The sequence below is a fragment of the Dromiciops gliroides genome, chromosome 3 (genome assembly GCF_019393635.1).
Source record: "Dromiciops gliroides isolate mDroGli1 chromosome 3, mDroGli1.pri, whole genome shotgun sequence".
Classification (NCBI taxonomy): domain Eukaryota; kingdom Metazoa; phylum Chordata; class Mammalia; order Microbiotheria; family Microbiotheriidae; genus Dromiciops; species Dromiciops gliroides.
In genome coordinates, this window is record NC_057863.1 from 639,988,112 (window position 1) to 640,007,758 (window position 19,647).

The 19,647-nt window shown below is 53.4% G+C and overlaps 2 protein-coding genes across 4 annotated transcripts in view; one reads left to right on the forward strand and one right to left on the reverse strand.

Annotated features, from left to right (window-relative positions):
- DVL1 (dishevelled segment polarity protein 1) overlaps positions 1-4,427 on the forward strand; it is a 39,126-nt gene extending 34,699 nt beyond the window's left edge. For 2 of the 3 annotated variants that reach the window (XM_043992029.1, XM_043992030.1), the window contains exon 15: positions 2,016-4,427. In XM_043992029.1, coding sequence (XP_043847964.1) covers positions 2,016-2,389 — 374 coding nt within the window. In that variant the 3' untranslated portion in view covers positions 2,390-4,427. Of the gene's footprint in view, positions 1-1,238; positions 1,286-2,015 lie in introns of all 3 variants that reach the window. The other variant, XM_043992031.1, reaches the window with a different exon arrangement.
- Positions 4,428-6,700: 2,273 nt separating this feature from the next.
- TAS1R3 (taste 1 receptor member 3) lies at positions 6,701-19,038 on the reverse strand. The gene is made up of 6 exons (XM_043991277.1): positions 18,877-19,038; positions 16,240-16,540; positions 14,985-15,770; positions 12,413-12,616; positions 9,381-9,501; positions 6,701-7,714 (listed from the first exon to the last, which is right to left on the reverse strand). The coding sequence occupies exons 1-6, from the start codon at positions 18,888-18,890 to the stop codon at positions 6,753-6,755; spliced, it is 2,388 nt and encodes a 795-aa protein (XP_043847212.1). The 5' UTR covers positions 18,891-19,038; the 3' UTR covers positions 6,701-6,752.
- Between the last annotated feature and the right edge of the window lie 609 nt (positions 19,039-19,647).

The window sequence follows — 19,647 nt, forward strand, 5'->3', positions numbered from 1 at the left end:
GAGGCTCTTGAGGTTAGCCCCCATCATTTTGCAGAAGAGGAAATGGAATTAAGGTCACGTGGTTTACCCAGGGCTCCACAGCTAGGATGTATCTGAGGCAAGATTTGAACCTGTGTCTTTCTGACAAGGTCAGTGCCCATGCTGCCCCCCCCCACTTTGGTCTACACGGGAGGGAAATCTGCCCTGAGCCCCAGAGTCAGAAGCCTTGAGTTTCACTCTCTGTTCTGGCTCTAGCTCCCTCTGTGACCCGAGGCGGGTCATTCCTCTTTTCTGGGCACCTCCTGTGGCACGAGGTGGTTCAGGGCATCTATTGCTACGATCCTGTCTTTGGTTTTTTCATTTGGGCAAAGGGAGCCATTGAAGCGTTTTGTCTGGAGAGGAGCCTTTTCAGTCCCGGGTGTTAGGGAGGTAGCAGCGGGGGCCTCGGCAGGATGGACCAGAGGGGCAGAGGCCAGAGACAGGCAGACCAGAGAGGGCATGGCTCAGCAGTGCTGGGGGTGGGAAGAAGGAGGACGACTGGATTTGGAGATTGGTCCTAGAGCCGAGCATGGTGGGGGGGCAGGAGGTGGGGGCGGAGGAGGAGAGGGAAGGCTCAGGGTAGATTCAGAGACTGAGACAGGGAGGATGATGGAGTCGCTGACCACAAAGGGGCAGCTGGCACACGGGGATGTGTCCTTCCCACACTGGGACACCTGGATCTGCCGCACGGGAGACAGGTGAGGGTGTCCCGTCAGCCAGGATCGTAGCCTCCCTCGGGCAGGGAAGCTTCTCCAGGTGTAAAGGCCATGAGCACACTGTTTGGGACTCTTCTGGAGGTGATCTGGTACTGGGGAAGGGGTCATTGGCTCAGGCCTTAGGGGGGTCACATCTGTCTGCCTTGGAGCAGCTACCTTGTCCTCAATTTCCTCAGCTGTAAAATGAAGGTGTTGGAAGAAGGACCTACCAGGTCCCCCCTCCCATCTCTATGTGCCTTCAGCGTGAGGCTACACCCACGGGTGTGCCAAAGGGACCCGCTTACAGATAAATAGTTACACGGTAATGAGCCTGTCAGTTGGTGTGAGCTGGCGTTGATCCAGTTGGTCTCCCCAGAGGAGGAGCAGCTGACCTGTCTGAGGGCAGCAGGGTGGGAGGCCTCCCCAGGGGGCCACAGTCCTGGCTCTGCCCCCTGGGCACTGGAGGGTGTGCAGCGCTTCCTAATGTATAACTTGGTATTATTCCCTTGTTTTGTGCTGAGCAAGCATTAGACTGAAGGACTCCTAACGGAGTGGATGCCTCTGGGGGACGGGTAAGCCTGTGTATGAGATCGGCGCCATGGCATGCCCCCGAGATGCCCGTGCTGCCCCCTGGCAGAGGCACTCACTACAGAGAGGCAGGGCCTGGAGGCTGGTGTTCTCAGGTGCTCTCTCCCCTCCCCCCACCAGAGCTGGCCAGGCGTCCACCGGGGGGGATCTCACCAGCTCCCTACCCTGCCCAAGCAGAGGCCCCTGAGAGCAAGGCCCCCTGAGCCACAGGCTCTGCTGCTCTTGCTCTAGGGTGGGTCTGTGCAGCTACACAGGAAGTGGGGGAGGGGCTGAGTTTGCCAACAGGCCCTTCCTGATGGGCACAATGGGTGCAGTGCCCCCCACTTGGTGCCTATTTCCCCTTTGGCAGAACTGAGAACCCCACCTCCTCACAAGGTGCTGGGAAGCCCTCACCTGGACTGGCCAAATTGAGTGTCTAGGGAGGGCGGGCCTGGGGGTGGGTGGGCTGGAGGAGGGTTGGTGAGGTCATTGAGTCTTCTTCCATGATTGTCTGGTGGTTCCTTCCCCCTCCCCCACCCCCACCCCCCCTGCCCATTCCATGCCTTTGCTGGGTTTGCATGTTCCCTATTGCCCCCCCCCAATCTGCTATGGCTGGGGTCATGGGGTTGTGGTGTCTCTGCATGGCTCTCCCCCCACCCCCATAATGGGTGCCACAGCAGTGGCTGCTGGGTACAGGGCTGGCCTTGACATACCACTCTCCCTCTGTCCCTGTAGGAAGCAGGAGCAGCGGCTCGAACAGAAGCGCCAGCGAGAGCAGCCGGCGGGCGCTGGGGCGGGAGAAGGAGCGCCGGACAGGGGCCGGGGGCAGCGGGGGCAGCAGCGAGTCGGAGCACACGGTGCGCAGTGCATCGGGCAGTGGGGGCCGGCGGGAGCGCCCGCCCAGCCAGCTTTCCGCCGGTGCCCCAGGTCTGCCCCCACTGCACCCCCTGCCCAAGGCGGGCACCAGGGTGCTGACGACGCTCAGCGGCCCCCCCGGGGGGCCCCCTGTGCGCGAGCTGGCCGCGGTGCCCCCTGAGCTCACGGGCAGCCGCCAGTCCTTCCAGAAGGCTATGGGCAACCCCTGTGAATTCTTCGTGGACATCATGTAATGGGCAAAGTGCCTTCAGGCTCCTCCTCCCCCTCTGGGGTAAAATCTTTGGAGGAGAATTGGAAGGCTTTGGTGAAAAGAACAATAATGGTGATGAGCCCCCTCCCCCCATCATGGAGGGGGAGGGAAGTGCCAAATGCACCCCCACCTTCCTCCCACCCCTTCAGCAGGCTTGCTAACTAGAGCCCCGCTCAACGCTGTGTACCTACCGAGGATGGTGCCCACCCCAGATCACTGGAAGCAACGCCTGCCAGGCCACTGCCTGATTTCTCTTCCGCTTTCTGTTGATCTCAGGCTGCTGTGATACTGAGCTTGTGTCCCTGAAATACCCAGCAAAGGTCCCCGGCCAGGGCCACGGAGGGACCCCGGGGCTGAGCGCCCTGAGGGCCAGTGAGTGACACAGCTCAGATGATGGGAGTGGAAGCTAGAGATGTGACCTGGGGCTAATTGCTTCCTTTCTCTCAATTAGGGGGTAGGAGTGGGTAATCTCCAGGGACCCTTCCAGCTCAGAGCCTGAGGTTCCCAGGTGGGCTGTGTGTCTTCAGCATTCAGCTGGCTTCTTTGAGCTCCCTGGGTGTGTGGGTGGGAGAGGGCGCAGGGCTGCTTGGGTTCTGTCCCCTACCTGAGGGCTGGGAAGTACCCCACAGGGCACATCCCTGGAGATGGAGAGTACTGAGCTAGCTTATGCTCCAGAGTTAGGACCATTTTATACAGGAAGGGAGAGGGCCCTCTTGTGGTCAATTGGCCATTGTCCAGGGTTCATCCCCTTGCCTGGGTATTACCCAGGTTTTGAATCTGGTGTGTTTGGTGGGGTGGGGGTGGGAGCTGGGAGAAGGCTTAGCCCTGTCTGTGAAGGGAGCAGGACAACAGTGCTCTTGGCCCCTGGGGGGGGGGGGGTCAAGCCTCTGCTTGGATGGGTCATCCATGAACGAGAAGTGTGTACGTCCCCTCCACTTCCCCCAGAGAGCTTCCCCCCTGCAGATCTGGCCCATCCCGAGCCTCTTCCCTCCATTTGGCTGTGTCGCAGCTCTCTTCTCAGTCTTGTTTTCCCGTCCCCTGGGGTGCCCCAGCCTTGAAGTCAGGGCATTCATTGCCTGCCTGCTGTGGGGTCTCTGGTGATTTGCAGGGAGGGGAGTGGTGGGAGGGAGATTTAGTCTCAGATCTCCATCTTGTTCTCCAAATCTGAACACATAGTTCTGGGAGTGAAAGGTGGGATTGCTATCATCCCCGCTCCTGCCCCCCAAGTGGTTTGGGGGTGCCCTAACAGTGCTGTTTTATTTATTTATTTATTGCACCAGGCCTTGAGGGCAGGTCCCCCTCCCCTGTATCACAGACAGGGCTGAGGCAGACTGTGGCCACAGCCCCTCCTGTAGCCCAGGCCTGTAAGGTGGAGAGGAGAGCCAGGTGGCAGCAGAGGCAGGCTTTGTGCACTTAGCTGGGGCTGCCAAGGGCCAGAGGATGGAAGGGACTGCCCACGACTCGCCTTCCTGTTTGTTTTGTTTGTATCTGACTGAATGAGCATGGTTTGCTTTTAAAGGACGAAATTACTCTAACCAGTGATTGGCAGAAATCCACATGAGACTGTGTATGTACAATAATGGGGGGGGGGGAGGTGAAGAGTTTGAAATGATGCACACACCCTCACCCCCAGGCCCTTGTCTGCAGTGCTCCTTCCCCTGACCCCAGCCTGTGTTCAGGTGTCGAGCCCTGGCTCCCCACCCCCCAATCTGTTCTCAGGTGCACCTTTTCCAGACCCTCACCTATTCTCAGGTGTGTCTAGCCCTGATCCTCACCTGGTCTCAGGTGCACCTTCCCCAGACCCTCACCTGGTCTCAGGTGTGCCCATCCCATGGGGCCTTGGCTCATGTGGAATGCAACGCTTCCTGTCCAGTGTCTCTCGCTTCCACAGGATTCTCTTCTGTAGATATTGTATCAAAGCCCGAGTGTCTGTATAGTTAATATATAGCTGCATCTGTGTAAATGCCGCTTCCGTGTAAATGCTATTTTAAACACTAAAAAAAGCTTTTAATTTTATGTGATTTCTTGGTCTCCTGTCTTCCTTATCCTTCAAGCTGTTTGAATCTGGGCTGGAACCTTTTCTAGACTTGGCTGTTGTTGTTCAGTCATTTCAGTTGTGTCCAACTCTTTGTGACCCCATTTGGGGTTTTCTTGGCAGAGATACTGGAGTGGTTTGCCATTTCTTTCTGCAGATTATTATTATTATTTTTTTTACAGATGAAGAAACTGAGGCAAACAGGGTAAAATGACTTGCCCAGGGTCACACAGCTAGTAAGTGCCTGAGGCCAGATTTGAACTCGAGTATTCCTAACTCCAGGTCCATTGCTCTATCCACTGCACCACCTAGCTGCTTCCAAACTTGAATAACTTCTTGGACTTCCTTTGTTCCCATGTTGGGGGAAATCCCCCAGTCAGCAGAGCCACCCTACCGAGTGCCCAGGCCTAGAGTTACTGTCCGTGGTGCTGAAGGGTTTCATTCTAACAATAGTGGCTAACCTATCACTTGAAGGTTTATAAAGTGATTTGTAGACCTTACTTTTGACCAGGAGAGTGGCTGTTTTGTTGTCTTCTTCCCATGGTGCTCCCTTTCCTGCACCTGTGACTATATCTGCACTGGCTAGCTCCCCCACTCCTGTCTTATCCCTGTGCTGTCTGTGCCTTTCACATCAGCCCAGATCAAGGCTAATGCTTGTGTGAGGTCAGAAACACGTGTAGGGCAGGCTCTTCTCAGACCCCAGGCTTTCTGGCCATGACTGAAAAGGTTTGAGCCACCCCTCCAGAGTTCTCAATTGCCTCCCTTACAGTTCAGGGAAAGGGGGAAAGGGGTGATAGTAGTGCTGGTCCAGATAATCCTGGAGCTTGGATCATGGATCCATAATTGTTCTCTGTCAGGCTCAGGCCAATGCTAGGATGAACCAACCTATCTCTGTTGAGATCCTTTCTACCAATAGGGATGAGGAAGGAGAGAGCAGAGCCTGGGGCTGACCTGGGGGCGGTAGGGGTGTCAGTATTCATACACCACATACAACAAAACAGGCTGTAGGTGGACTTCCCAGAGTTATGTGGTGGAACTTAGCAACAAAGACCCTGGATTTGAATCCCACCTTTGTGACATACTAGCTGTATGATCTTGGGCAAGTCAGCATCTCTGAGCTTCGTTTCCTTATCACTCAAAGGAAGAAGTTGGGCTAGATAATCTCTGATGGCCCTTCTAGGTCTGGAGGGTGGAAAGCGGGGCAGATCTCTCCCCTGCTCTGCACTTCTCCCAAACAGGATTTACCCCCATTCTTAGCATCATCTCCACCTTCAATGAAGCCTACCTGGGTTCAATACCTCCTCTCACCATCAGCCAAAAGTGATCTCCCCCCCCCCATATCAATCTTGAGCCTGTGACACGTGGGACTCCTTGTAGCTAATAATATAAAATTTCTCTGTGCCCATGTCTTAACTCTTCCCCCCACTTACTACTAGATTGTGAGCTTCCTGAAGGCAGGGAAGAGTCTCCTTCATTTTTTTTTAATCCCTTAGTGCTTGACACTTAGCACTTAGCCATTGTTTCTTAGGCTGATAGTGGGCCAAGTCAGGCTTCTAACTCCACAGGCAGGAAAACTTTCAGTGCACGGAGCTGTCCATCTTGGGGTGATCACCTATGGCCTGAGCTAGCCTTAGTGGGGGCCAAGGCTGGCTTCCTTCTGATTAGGGATTCTTTTTTTTTTTTTTTTTGGTGAGGCAATTAGGGTTAAGTGACTTGCCCAGGGTCGCACAGCTAGTAAGTGTTAAGTGTCTGAGGCTGGCTATGAACTCACGTCCTCCTGAATCCAGGGCCAGTGCTCTATCCACTGTGCCACCTAGTTGCTCCCTTGATTAGGGATTCTTAATCTTTTTTTGTAACTTCTTAGAATAATATCTTTATACATAATACATAAAGCAAAATCCATAGGATTAAAAAGGAAACCAATTCTATTGCAATACAGTTTTCACAATTAAAAAACCCAACAAACCATATTCATAGACTCCAGGTTAAGAATCTTTGCTTTAGAGGCTGCACAGAGCTTGGAGGGGAGGGGTCACTGTGGGCTGGGATTAGAAGACACCCTGGTTTCACGGGCTGCGTTTGAGGTCATGGAGTCACTGAGGCTGGGATTAAGGGGCCCTGTGTTACTGGGGTTGGGATCACAAAGGCAGGATCATTATGGGACCACGGAGGATCTCAGGTTAGAATTCCAGTGGTGTTAGTCTTGCTAGGGCCACAGCTCTGGGTTCATTGAGAGTCAGTTACTGTGGGGCTGGGATTCTGGGGTCTTGGATCAGAATCCTGGGTCAGCCACAAGCCTAGACTTTGGAGATCACTGGCTCCTTTTCTTTGCTGCCTTTCCTTCTTGGTCTTCTCCTCTGTCCCGTGGCCCCAGCTCCAGAAAGCTCTGGAAAAACTCTTGAGTGTTGAGGTGTGGCTCCCAGAGCAGCAGGTAGCACTTGGGCAGGTAGAAGGTGGCTAAGATGCCAAGGGCGCAGACCAAGATGGCGGTCATCTGCATGGCTGGCTGGTAGACCCTGTGCACATTGGCAAAGAGGGGGATGAAAGAGAGCCAGGTGATGAAGTACACCAGCATGGCAAAGGTGATACCTCTGGCCAGATTGTATCGCCCAGCTTGGCTCTGCACCATGAAAGTACCCAGGAAGCAGAGGAAGGCCAATGCCACATTGACAACGTGCACTACACCAAAGCTGAACCAGGAGCGCACCCGGCAATGCACCAGGGCCTCACGGGGCAGTACCTGCCAGTCAGTCACCATGAGCTGGGGGAAAGCGAGCAGGTACCAGGTGCATAGCATCCCCTCTGTGAGCAGCAGCAGAGCCACCAGCAGCCAGGCCTGGGGCCCATGCAGCCACCTGCGAAACCGCCCAGCCCGGCCAGGGAACTCCGACGCCAGGAAGGTCTCTGCTGATTTGAGGAAGAGGGTGCTAAGGCAGCCGGTGAGTGGCAGGTGGAAGATGGGTTGTTGGGCGAGGCAGCCGACCGTGCTGGGCTGGCCTGGGAAGTGGAGGACGCTGAGGCAGACCAGGGTCAGGCAGCCCAGCCCAAAGCAACTGAGGCTGCCTCCTGAGGCCTGTACCAGTGGGGAGCCCAAGTGACAGCAGAAGAGTCCCAGGGCTGACAGGCTCAGAGCTACCCCCAGCAGCATCAGCACAAGCAATGCGACTACCACTGGCTCTCCCCATGCCAAGAATTTGAGGGTCCGAGGAAAACACTGAGTGCTGAGATCAGGAGACCATTGGTTGTATCCACAGGGAGAGCAGGTCAAGTCATCTGCAAAACAACCCAGGGGGCGGAATGGTGTGGGGCAGGCAGGCCGGCTGGCCGGGCTGAGAGACGATCCCCCTCTCCCCTCTTCATATCCTGGGCTCCGTGTTTGGATTATCTGGGTTCCTGTTCCTTCAGGCCACAGATAACTGAGCAGGGTGGGGGGGAGGTACAGAAAAGGGACCGGGAGCCAGACCCCTAGAATCTCCATCTCTGAAACCTACCTGTCATCCCTCCCAGAATCATGGGATCTCAGCCCTGGGAGGGCCCTCTCCAGACCTCAGTGAGATCTCCTCCATCATGTCCCCCAGGGGTCATCTGGCCTCTGCTTGAGGTTGGGTCCCTCTGGTGCCCCCCCTTTCCTATTCTGGACAGCTCTTAACCCTTAGCAAAGCTCTCCTTAAACAGACAGGAGGTCAGTGCGGCAACAGAGCATTGAACACAAAGTCAGTCACTGGATCTGGCACAGTCAGCAAGCACTTATTAATCACTTACTGGGTGCCAGCACATAGTACATTAAGTGTCAAGGACACCAAAAAAAGGAGCTCATATTCTTATTTTGGGGGGGGGGGACGGGGAGGGCAATGAGGGTTAAGTGACTTGCCCAGGGTCACACAGCTAGTAATTGTTAAGTGTCTGAGGCCAGATGTGAACTCAGGTCCTCCTGACTTCAGGGCCATTGCTTTATCCACTGTGCCACTTAGCTGCCCCTGGAGCTCATATTCAAATGGGGGAGAAAATTTAAAACCAATCGTGTACAAAAAAAGGTATGGATGGGATCGATTGCAGGTCATCTCCAAGGGAAGGCACTAGTATTAAAAGAGGTGGGACAGGACGGCTTTGTAAAATGGGAGAGTTGGATTTGATGGCCTCTGAGGTCCAGTGATTATAGAGGCTTGGTACACAGTGGATAGAGTGCTGAGCTCAGGAGGACCTGAGTTCAAATCTGGATCCAGATGCTTACTAGCTGTGTGACCCCAGGCAAGTCACTCCACCCTGTTTGCTTCAGTTCCCTCATCTGTAAAATGGGGATAATAATGGCATCTTCCTCCCAGAGTTAAGATCAAATGTTGTTTGTCGTGAAGGTAAATGAGGCATATAGTAGGCACTTAATAATCGCTCATTTTCTTCCTTTCTTTTTTTCCCTTCCTATGATCATACAAACTGAAGTCTGCCCCAGTGACTTCTGTCCATTGCTCCTGACTCTAGGCTGCATCCAGAGGCTGGGTAGGAGGGGCTTTTCATACTAAGATATTCTTCCCTCATTCTTCTATCTCCCCCCCCCCCGCCACGCCCCTCTCCATGTTATCCCAGGGCAGGTATCAGCCAAGGGCAGATAACTTGGGAGGACAGCTCTGCTCAGACCACCTCTCTGCACTGTTCTTAGAAATGGTGCTAGGGGGCAGCTAGGTGGTGCAGTAGATAGAGCACTGGCCCTGGATTCAGGAGGACCTGAGTTCAAATCTGGCCTCAGACACTTGACACTTACTAGCTGTGTGACCCTGGGCAAGTCACTTAACTCCCATTGCCAAGAAAAAAAAAAGAAATGGTGCTATCTCTTCTCAGAAGGGGCTGCAGTGAGGGCATGAATTGGTACTAGAAGGGTAGGTGGGGTCTGAGGCACGTTTGGGGTGCCTTCCCCGAGGCTGGGGTGGGCTAGTTCTGGGCTCACCTCTGTTCTTTCTGTAGGTGCCAGCTTTGCAGTCGACACAGTCATAACAGCAGGAGTGGAAACCTTTGACCCTCCGTATCTGGCCTTCTTCACATTCCCGGGAACACCTGGACACAGGCTCCTGGGAAAAGGAGCAGGAAAAGGGGCAGTCATTGGCCAGGAACAGCTCCCCACCCTGGATCCTGGCCAGACCCGAGGTCCTGGGACCCCTTTCACATTCCATGGCTTTGAAGGAAGCAGCTTCACTGCTGCTTTGGATTTGAGTCTTGGCTCAAGCGGCCAACACTTCGGGTCTGTTCCTCAATGGCGCTAGGCCTCAGTTTCCCCATGTGACGTGAGGCACTTGCTGACAAATTCTGGGCTACATAGGGTAGAGGGGGTAGCATTGAGAGAGGCCCAGGAGGTTTCTTTAGCCCTGGGATCCCAGGTTCTCTACAACCTCTCCACAAATAGGCTGATATATGATGATGAGAGCTAGGGGGCACTGCAGTGGATAGAACACTGGTCCTGGAGTCAGGAGGAAGACTCATCTTCCTGAGTTCAAATCTGGCTTACTAGCTGTTTGACCCTGGGCAAGTCACTTCACCCTGTTTGCCTCAATTTCCTCATCTGGAAAATGAGCTGTAGAAGGAAATGGCAGACCACTCCACTATCTTTGTCAAGAAAACCCCAAATGAGGTCACAAAGAGTCAGACACAACTAAAATATGACTGAATAAAATTGATGACTACTCAGCCCATGGATTCAATGATCTGCAGATAACTCAGAGGCAATGCAGTGGGAAAGAAAAAAAGGAAACAGGTACTACCTGTACCTACTATGTGATAGGCACTGTGCTAAGCTCTTTTTTTCCCCTTTTTTTTGGGGGGGGGGCGCAATTGGGGTTAAGTGACTTGCCCAGGGTCACACAGCTAGTAAGTGTCATGTATGTGAGGCTGGATTTGAATTCAGGTCCTCCTGACTCCAGGACCGGTGCTCTATCCACTGTGCCTCCTAGCTGCCCCTAATCTCTTTATAAATATCATCTAACTTGATCCTCACAATAACCCAGAGCATTGCTACTATTATTTCTATTTTGCAGTTGGGGAAACTGGAGCAGACAGAGGTTAAGTGACTTGCCAAGGGTCACACAGCTAATAAATGTTTGAGGGCAGATTTAAACTCAGGTCTTCCTGCCCCCAGGCTCAGAGTCCTGTACACTATGGTACCTCTATCTACCTCTGGCACAGTGGAAAGGATGCCAAATCTGAAGGCAGAAGATCTGGGTTCAAATCCATCTAAAACTACCTGGCTGACCTTGGATAAATGCGCTAGCCTCCCCGGGCCTTAGTTTCTTCATCTGCAAAATGAGGGGGTTGGGCTAGATGGTTTTCGAAGTCCCAGTCCTCAAGCTTGTGATGACCATAAGCCAGTCCTGCATCATCCCCTGTCTAGGGAGATGCCCAACCTCCACCTGGGTGGCCCATTACCATCTCCACCTCAACTGTTCCAATATGGCACCCATCATCTTCACCACCAGCGTGCCTGTTCTCATACATGCCGATCATCGGCTTCTCCACCTTGGAGTCAACTTTCCTTTCCCCACTCCCCAATTTTCAGTCATTAGCCACTGTGAGAGGACCAGCCTTTTCTCCATTCCTCCTCATCCCTGACTTCCCCAACCCTTGATAATCTGTCTTCACACTGGTGTGTGACTAGGGTGGTACCCTGCCATGCTTCTGACTGCACTTTTTTTTTTTGGTGAGGCAATTGGGGTTAAGTGACTTGCCCAAGGTCACACAGCTAGTAAGTGTCAAGTGTCTGAGGCCAGATTTGAACTCAGGTCCTTCTGACTCCAGGGCCAGTGCTCTATCCACTGTGCCACCTAGCTGCCCCCTGACTGCACTTCTGACTCCTTGTCTGCCCCTGTTCTCAGGCTGACCCTGAAGGGTCAGCTGCCTATCCAGACATATTTCCTGTCACTCCCCTTCATGTACACTAAATTCCAGCCAAAGGGCCTCCTGACTGTTCTCCTCATACAAGGTTCCACATCCCACCACCATGTTTTTGTACAGGCTGTGCCCTGTGTCTGGACTGGATTATCTCCTCACCTACACTTCTTAGATCCCTTCATGGCTTAGCTCTGAAACTACCTCCTAACGAGGCCTTTCCTGATCCTTCTGACTGATCAGGCTCTCTCCCTCCTCAAATTACTTCTCTGTTAACAGGTCATTTCCTCATCAGAATGTAAACTTCCTGAGGACAGGGATGAATTTTTCATTTTTGTCTCCCTATCCCTAATACTTGGAGGTGGCCTCATAGCACACAGAGTGCTGGGCCTGGAGTCAGGAAGATTCATCTTCCTGAATTCAAATCTGGCCTCAGACACTTACTAGCTGCGTGACCCTGGGTAAGTCACTTCACCTGTCTGACTCAGTTTCCTCATCTGGAAAATGAGCTGGAGAAGGAAATGGCAAACCACTCCAGCATCTTTGCCAAGAAAACCCCAAATGTTGTCATGAAGAGTCAGACACGACTAAAAAATGACTCAATAAATCCCTAACACTTGGCATAGTGCCTTGATCAAAAGGAAGTGCTTTCATTTCCATGTCCGCATGATGGGATTGACTTTGCACATAGGATCATGCGCTTGAGGACTGAAAGGGACCTTCTTCCTTCCTTCCATCCTTCCTCCCTCTCCTTTCTTTTTCTTTTTTTTGGGGGGGGCAGGGCAATAAGGTTTAAGTGACTTGCCCAGGGTCACACAGCTAGTAAGCGTCAAGTGTTTGAGGCTGGATATGAACTCAGCTCCTCCTGAATCCAGGGCCAGTGCTTTATCCACTGTGCCACCTAGGTGCCCCCTCTCCTTTTTCCTTTCCTCTTCTTCCTTCCTAAATTCCCCCCTCCGTCTCTCCTTCCTTCTTTCTTTCCTTCCCTCCTTCCTTCTTCCCTCTCCTTTCTTCTTTCCTTCCTTCATAAATTCCTCCCTCCCTCCCTCCTTTCCTTCCTTCCTTCCTTCCTTCCTTCTCTGTCTGCCCAGCCACTCCCACTACCTTGTTCCCTTGGGTGTGCCAGCGGATCTGGGAGCGATTGAGCGTCAGGCCCTCTTGGAAGGAGCCCACGGTAAGGAGTTCCAGTTCTTCATTATGCCAGACCCATAGCTTCAGGTCATAGATCATGTCCACATTCCCATTGTCATCAAACTGCAGAGTGAGTGATCGGGCACGGAAGCGCAGGTCATACATCTTGCTCACGAGCTGTGGGGAGGAGAAGGATCGAGAGTGCCCAGGCCAGGCTGGACCAAGGAGAAAGTGGGGGGTGGAGGTGTTGGGAAAGGTGGTGATGGGATCCTGGACTCCAGTTATTTCCCATTATTGATGAATGAATGAATGAATGAATGAATGAATGAATGAATGAATGGTATTAATTAAGCATTTACTATGTGCCAGTTATTCATCAAGTGAGACAGTGCACACTTTAAGGCACCCTATGGGCCTGAGATCGAGAGCTAGAAGGGACCAAAGCAGCCTTCAGGTCTAACCCCCTCATTTTACAAAGGAGGAAACTGAGGCCCCAGAAGGTTTGTGGGCTCATCAGTGAGAAAGAGACCCTCAGAAGTCATCTGAGCCAATCTTCCCACTTTACAGAGGAGGAAACTGAAGACCAGAGAGGTGAAGCTCAAAATCCCTTAGGTAGTAAGTGGAACGGGGATTAGAATCCCAAGGGTTCTGACTTTGTAGTGAAAAGGGTTAGTGGATTTAGCACCAGAAGGCCTGGCTTTATATCTAGACTGCCACCTGGAGGAATGTGGCCAAGTCACTGAGTTCTGAGACTCTGTTTCCCCATCTGTAACCTGAGAAGGTAGGACCCTTCCAGCTCAAATTTCTGCTCCTCTCATAACTACTCTGATGCCTCATCACACCCTGTACATGACCATGGGTTTCACAGGCTATCCCAGCGGAATGTAAACTCTGGAAGGTTTTACCATCCTAACAAGGCTTTGAATACAGTACCCATAACAGACTCCATCTGCTCTCTGAAGACTGGCCTAGCTGGATATGGAGAGCCTCTTCTCCAAGAGGCTGACCACTTGGAGATGGATTCTTTGGTCATGGAGCCCTGTGAAGCAGCAGGAAGGGGCTGAGGTTTGTTCTCTTGGAAGGAATGTAGACATCAAGGGGATTGCCAGTCCATTGGCATATTACCACCTGTCTATACCCGCTATCTTCATTTCCTCTCCTTTCACTTGCTCCTCAACCCTTTGAGATCTTGCTTCTTTATCCAACTGAAACACCTCTTCCCAAAGTTCCAATGATCTTTAAAGTGCTAGTCCCAGTGGTCTTTCCTGTGTCCTCTCCTTGACCTTTCCTTAACATTCCCTCCTCTCTGGATTTTTCAGCCACGTCTCTTTCTTGTTTCTCCTCCTGCTTCTCTGACCACTCATCTCCTTTGCTAGTTCATCATCAGTATCCTATCCACTAATCATCAGTCCACCCCAGAGTCCTTTCCTGGGCTCTCTTCTTTCTCTCTGCCCCCTTATTCATCAGCTCCCATGGATTGAACGAGCCTCTTTGTGTGAATGAACCTCCCAAGTCTGTATATCCATCCCTGGTCTCTCTGCTAACTTCCAGCCCCTCACCACCAACTGTTCATTGGGTATTTTCTTTTCTTTTTGTTTTGTTTTACAGGGCAATGAGGGTTAAGTGACTAGCCCAGGATCACACAGCTAGTGTGTAACTTGACCTAGTAAGTGTCAAGTGTCTGAGGTCGGATTTGAACTCGGGTTCTCCTTGAATCCAAGGCCAGTGTTTTATCCACTGCACCACCTAGCTGCCTTCTCATTGGGTATTTTCAACTGGATGTCCCATCTCAAACTCAACGTGTCCAAAGGAAGATTTGTTATCTTCACAGCCCCATCCAAGACCCCTCCCTTTCCTTAATTTTCCTATTTCTGTTGAGTCTTTGTTGGTTCCTCACTTGGCCATACTCCTTGGATGCAGGTTTATTCTTGCCATTTCTACATCTTCAGCATCACTTGCCTCAGTCCCTTTGTGTGACCCCTACCTTCCTCCTGGCCCAGATCACCTCTTGCCTGGACCAAGGTGACAGCCTTCTAATCTGGCCTCTCTGCCTCTTGTTTCTCCTCTCTCTAATCCATCCTTTGCTAATCCTTTGTAACATGGAGGTTTGGCCATATAAACTTCCTGTCCAATAAATTCAGTGACTCCCTATGACCTCTAGAATCAAATATTAAATGCCTGAAGGCTGTCATTCACTTGGCCCCCACCCACCTTTTCAGCCTTATGACAAAGAGCTTCCTGCCTTTGCTGCCTCTTAGACACCTCTGACCTCTGGCCCTTTGCAAAGGCTGTTCCCCATGCCTGGAGTGCCTTCCCTCCACTTCCCAGAATCCTCAGTTTCCCAAGAAACTTCAGCAGGAAGTCCTGACTGATCCCTTCCAGCTGCCGACTCTCCCCCTCCCAATGACTATATTTCTTTTGTATTCCCATGCTGTCTTCCCCAGTAGAACAGAAACTGCTTGAGAAGACTTTAATTTTGGTTTCTCTCCATCCCCTAGCAAAGGGCGGGGCGCCTCGATGGTGGCTCCTCGGCAGCCTTCCTTACCTCCCAGGGCCGAGTGCGGTTCTGGGAGGGGCATCCAGAGGCATTGCAGCCCAGGGAGAGGTGGAGAGCGTTAGCCACGCTATAGACGGCAGCATAGACGGCAAAGGTCTGGTGGTGCTGCAAACCGAACGAGATGTTCTCGTGGCTGATGTCGTCGCACTGTGGACACTGCGGCCCGACCACATCATCCTCGGACCGGGGCGGGGCCTCTCGCAGGGTGTCACAGAAGGTCTGGTTGGCGGCCTGCGACAGGCACCGGTCCACGTAGTCACTGAACTCGGGCAGCGGGGAGCCCTGCAGGAGAAAGCCCAGTACGGTGCCCACCGATTGGATGCCGGGCAGTTTGGTGACCAGGTCAGACACCAGCCAGGACTCACTGGCCACCCACACCTTGGGCGTCACCTTGGTTTTGATGCAGTACTGGAAGAGGACGCGGGCAGCCGTGTCTGAGGAGAATAGGATCACCACCTGCACGGCACTCTGGTTGATCTGGTGCAGGATCGACTCCACCTTGCCCAGGTCCTTGGAGTCTTGGGCCTTGGGCAGCGGCAGGACGCCTTCGTGGGCGATGCAGATGCTCCGGTTGCTGGCCAGGCTGGAGAAGACGCTGAGCCCCTGACGACCGTACTCATCATCGCTGCCCACGGCTGCCACCCAGTTCCAGCTAAACAGGCTCAGTAGCTCCACTATGGCCTGCAGCTGCACCCGGTCACTGGGGATGGTCCGGAAGAATGACGGGAACAACTCCCGGTTGCTCAGCCGGTCAGTGCTGGCTCCGTAGCTGACCTACAGGAAGAAAGGCTGAGCCAGGAGCATGACTGATGTGCGCTCAGCCAGGGGTGATTAGGAGCCTGGAGGCCCCGGGGGGAAGGGGGGGCTTTGGTGAAGGGGGATGGGGGCCTCAGGGAGGGGATGGGGGCTCAACAAGTGGGCATGGGGGGACAATGACAACATGGAAATTTCCTGAGGGGGCATGGGACTCTGATGGGAACGGAGACCACTGTTCACTGGAGGGAGGTGGGTCTCTGCTCCCCTTAGTTAGTAGAACATTCCAGGTGAGGATGGCAGAGCTGCTGCCCGATGCCAAGCCAAGAGGGCTGTTTCTGGGGGCCCGGCATGGCATGCCATTGCTACCGCAGAGGGCAAAGAGTGTCTCCGGGCCCGAGAGCAGGGCTGGGTCTGCGAGGGGCTGGGGAAGGACTGTAAGCTGTCAGCACCCGTCACCCCCATCTCTCCCGCCCTGAGCTCCTGGTACCTGGGGCATCAGGAAGAAGCCGAAGAGCTTGCCTGTGATGAGGGCGAGCTCGGAGGAGTGGGGGCCAATGACCGCCACCACTCGGGGCCAGTACTGGGTGTAGTTGCAGTAGGCGCCGATGTTCCGGCTCCCACTTTGTGACATAAACAGGAGGCTGGGCTTCATGGTCACCATGGACAGGGTACAGGTGTCGTAGAGGTCGTAGCCCAGGTATACACCGGGTAGCAGGGACGACGAGCTGTTGATCTCCTCTATGGCCATCTTCATGGCCAGGGCCCACACCAGGCCCATTGCTGAGAACCTGTGCCAGAGGAGCCCTAGCCTGAGTCCCAGGCCCCCATGGCACCCTCCCCTGCTCTCCATTCATGCAGCCCTGGGGCTGCCCTCTTACTTAGCCTACAGATGCCCTGGGCATCTCTGCCCTTACCCAGTACAGAGATATCCTGGAGCCCCTTTTGCCCCCCACCTCCACTTCAAGCTCCTTCAGGGCAGAGACCGTTCATCCGTTAGTGAATAGATTTTTTTTTTTTTTGCAGGGCAATGAAGGTTAAGTGACTTGCCCAGGGTCACACAGCTAGTACAAGGCAAGTGTCTGAAGCTGGATTTGAACTCAGGTCCTCCTGAATCCAGGGTTGGTGGTTTATCTACTAGTGAATAGATTTATAAAGCACCTACTATGTGATTGACACTGCACTAAACTCTAGAGAAACAAAGAAAAGCAAAAAACAGTCCCCGCCAGGGGCGGCTAGGTTGTGCAGTGGATAGAGCACCGGCCCTGGAGTCAGGAGTACCTGAGTTCAAATTTGGCCTCAGACACTTAATACTTACTAGCTGTATGACCCTGGAAAAGTCACTTAACCCCAATTGCCTCACCAAAAAACAACCCCCCCCAAAAAAAAAACAGTCCTTGCCCTCAAGGAGCTCACAGTCTAGGGGGAGACAACACACCCACAAATGTATGCCAGCGAGCTCTCGACAGGATGAATAGGAAATAATCAGCAGAAGGAAGGTACTGGAATTGTGAGGGATGGATCGATCGGGAAAGCCTTGGGAAAGGTGGGACTTTGAGAAGCCAGGGAAGCCGGGAGGGGAGGTGAGGGGGGAGAGAATTCCAGACATGGGGTGGGGTAGGGGGGCAATGCTTAGGGAATAGGCCAGAGTCAGGAGATGTTTGTAGAACAACCAGGAGGCCAGCGCCCCTGGATCAAAGAGCAGACTTATAGGGAGGGAGGTGTAAGGAGACTAGGAAGTGGGGAAGCTAGGTGGCACAGTGGATAGAGCACCAGCCCTGGATTCAGGAGGACCTGAGTTCAAATCTGGCCTCAGACACTTGACACTTACTAGCTGTGTGACCCTGGGCAAGTCACTTAACCCTCATTGCCCTGCAAAAAAGAAGACTAGGAAGGGAGGAGGGGGCAGGTGATGAAGGACTTTGAACGCCAGACAGAGGTTCTGTATTTGCTCTGAGAGGTGATGGGGAGCTACTGGAGGTAATTGAGTAGGGGATGTCATGGTTGGTCCTGCGCTTTAGGAAAATCCCTTTCGTGGCTGAATGGAGGGGAGTGGGGGAGTGGTTTGAGGCAGGAAGACCCCACAGCAGCTATGGCAATAGGCCAGCCTTGAGGTGGTGAAGGCCTGGATGGGGTGGGAGCTGTGTCAGGGGAAAAGAAGGGGCTGTATTCGAGAAATGCCACAGAGGTGACATGGCCGGACCTTGGAAACAGCTTGGATGTGGGGGCTGAGAGGGAGTGAGGAGCCTGGGGGAGGGGAGGAGAGTCCTGCCCTCTCCAGGGAAGGCTGGGGTAGGGGGCAGGGTCTCATCTTCCCATTCCCTGCCTAGCATTTTTTTGGTTCTAGTGTGGGAGTGGGGGCAGATTGCACTTGATCAACAGAATCTTGGCTGCCTGGGGCCATTGAAAGGAGGAGAGTGGACTTGTCCAGGGTGACACAGCCAGGATGAGTCAGAGTTGGGACTTGAACCCAGGTGCCCCCGGATCCAAGGTCAGCTCTACCTGCACTATCACAGCTCCCTCTTCTCGGGAATACATCAGGTGCTTAATAAGTGATCTTCAAATGAAGGGAGTATCTGGGATATTCTAGGGCTCTGTATCTGGCACTAAGATCCCCTGCCTTCCTTACCTAGGGATGCCTCATCCCTGGCCTGGTACCCTCCCTCCCAGAGCTCACTGCTTTACCTGGCTGCTCGCCGTCTGGGAACTCCCCCTTCTCATTCCTGACATGGGGAATCCCTGGGGCCTGGCTTTTCCCTTGCACGTGCCCTCCAGGTCCCCTCTTCCCTGACACAGCCTTCCTGGGCCTTGCCCCTTCACCTGCTCCACATGCTTTGGGGCTTTTTTCCTATCGGTTCCACAGATCCTTAGTCCTTCTCAACTTACCTCCATGTACCTGGTACAAAGACCCTTTGGATGACCTCCCCCCTAGCTGGGGGGCTCCTCCCCTTACCTGGAACAGATTCTCTGGGGCTCCCCCTTTCCTGTTGTAGCCCCTGTGGGGGCATCCCCCTTATCTGGCTCACAGATTTCTGGGTTCCCCACTCCCACCAGCCCCTCCTTTTCCCTGGCCCAGGCATTCTCCCTTCCTCCCCCCCCCATCTCAGCCTCTCCTCTCCCCACCTACTTGGTACACAGCATCCCCTTTGGCTGGCTTCTCTCCAGAGCTCCGTCATCTCTGATTCCGAAGGGGAAGAGGCCCCCCAGGACATAGTCCCCATTCAGCTTGAGCTGCTTAGAGATACACAGCTTGGCCTGGGCAGTGGAGCAGGCCAGGCCCAGGCTTAGGCCCAGGCAGTGCAAGAAGCCCCACATTGCAGAGGGAGGGTGTGGGTAGCTTCTGTTCACAACAGAAGGAAGGGCAGACACACCCCAGCTAAATAGACGCAACCTGGAGCTGGGGGCTGGGGAACAGAAGGCCTGGCTATTTGGTTAGCAAAACCCTCGCTCTCCTTGCTCACTGGCTCAGGACCCACTAAGCAAATTGACCATGGGGCCAGGGGAGCTGGGGGGGATTTTAATAAAGTTGCTTTACATAGTCCCATCAATGAAGGAATTTGCACATGATCTCAGCCCAGGCTGCCCAACCGACCTCAGCATTAGGACCTACCTCAGTGGACTGTCCCAGTGGCCACAGCTATGGGACCATGAGTCCTGAACAGCATAAGCTGGTCAGAGATGATACTGGACCTGGCAGGAGACTTGGGTTTGGATCCCATCTTTGACACCATCTTTCTGACCTTGGGCAAATCTTCCCCCCACCAGCCCCACCTCATGAGACTCAGTTTCTTCATTTGTTCAATGGAGAGATTCATTTTCGTACCCCACTACCTTGATTGTGGGGAAGGTAGTTCTCTCAACCTTAAAGGCCTAGAGGAAAGGGCACTATCTTGTTGGT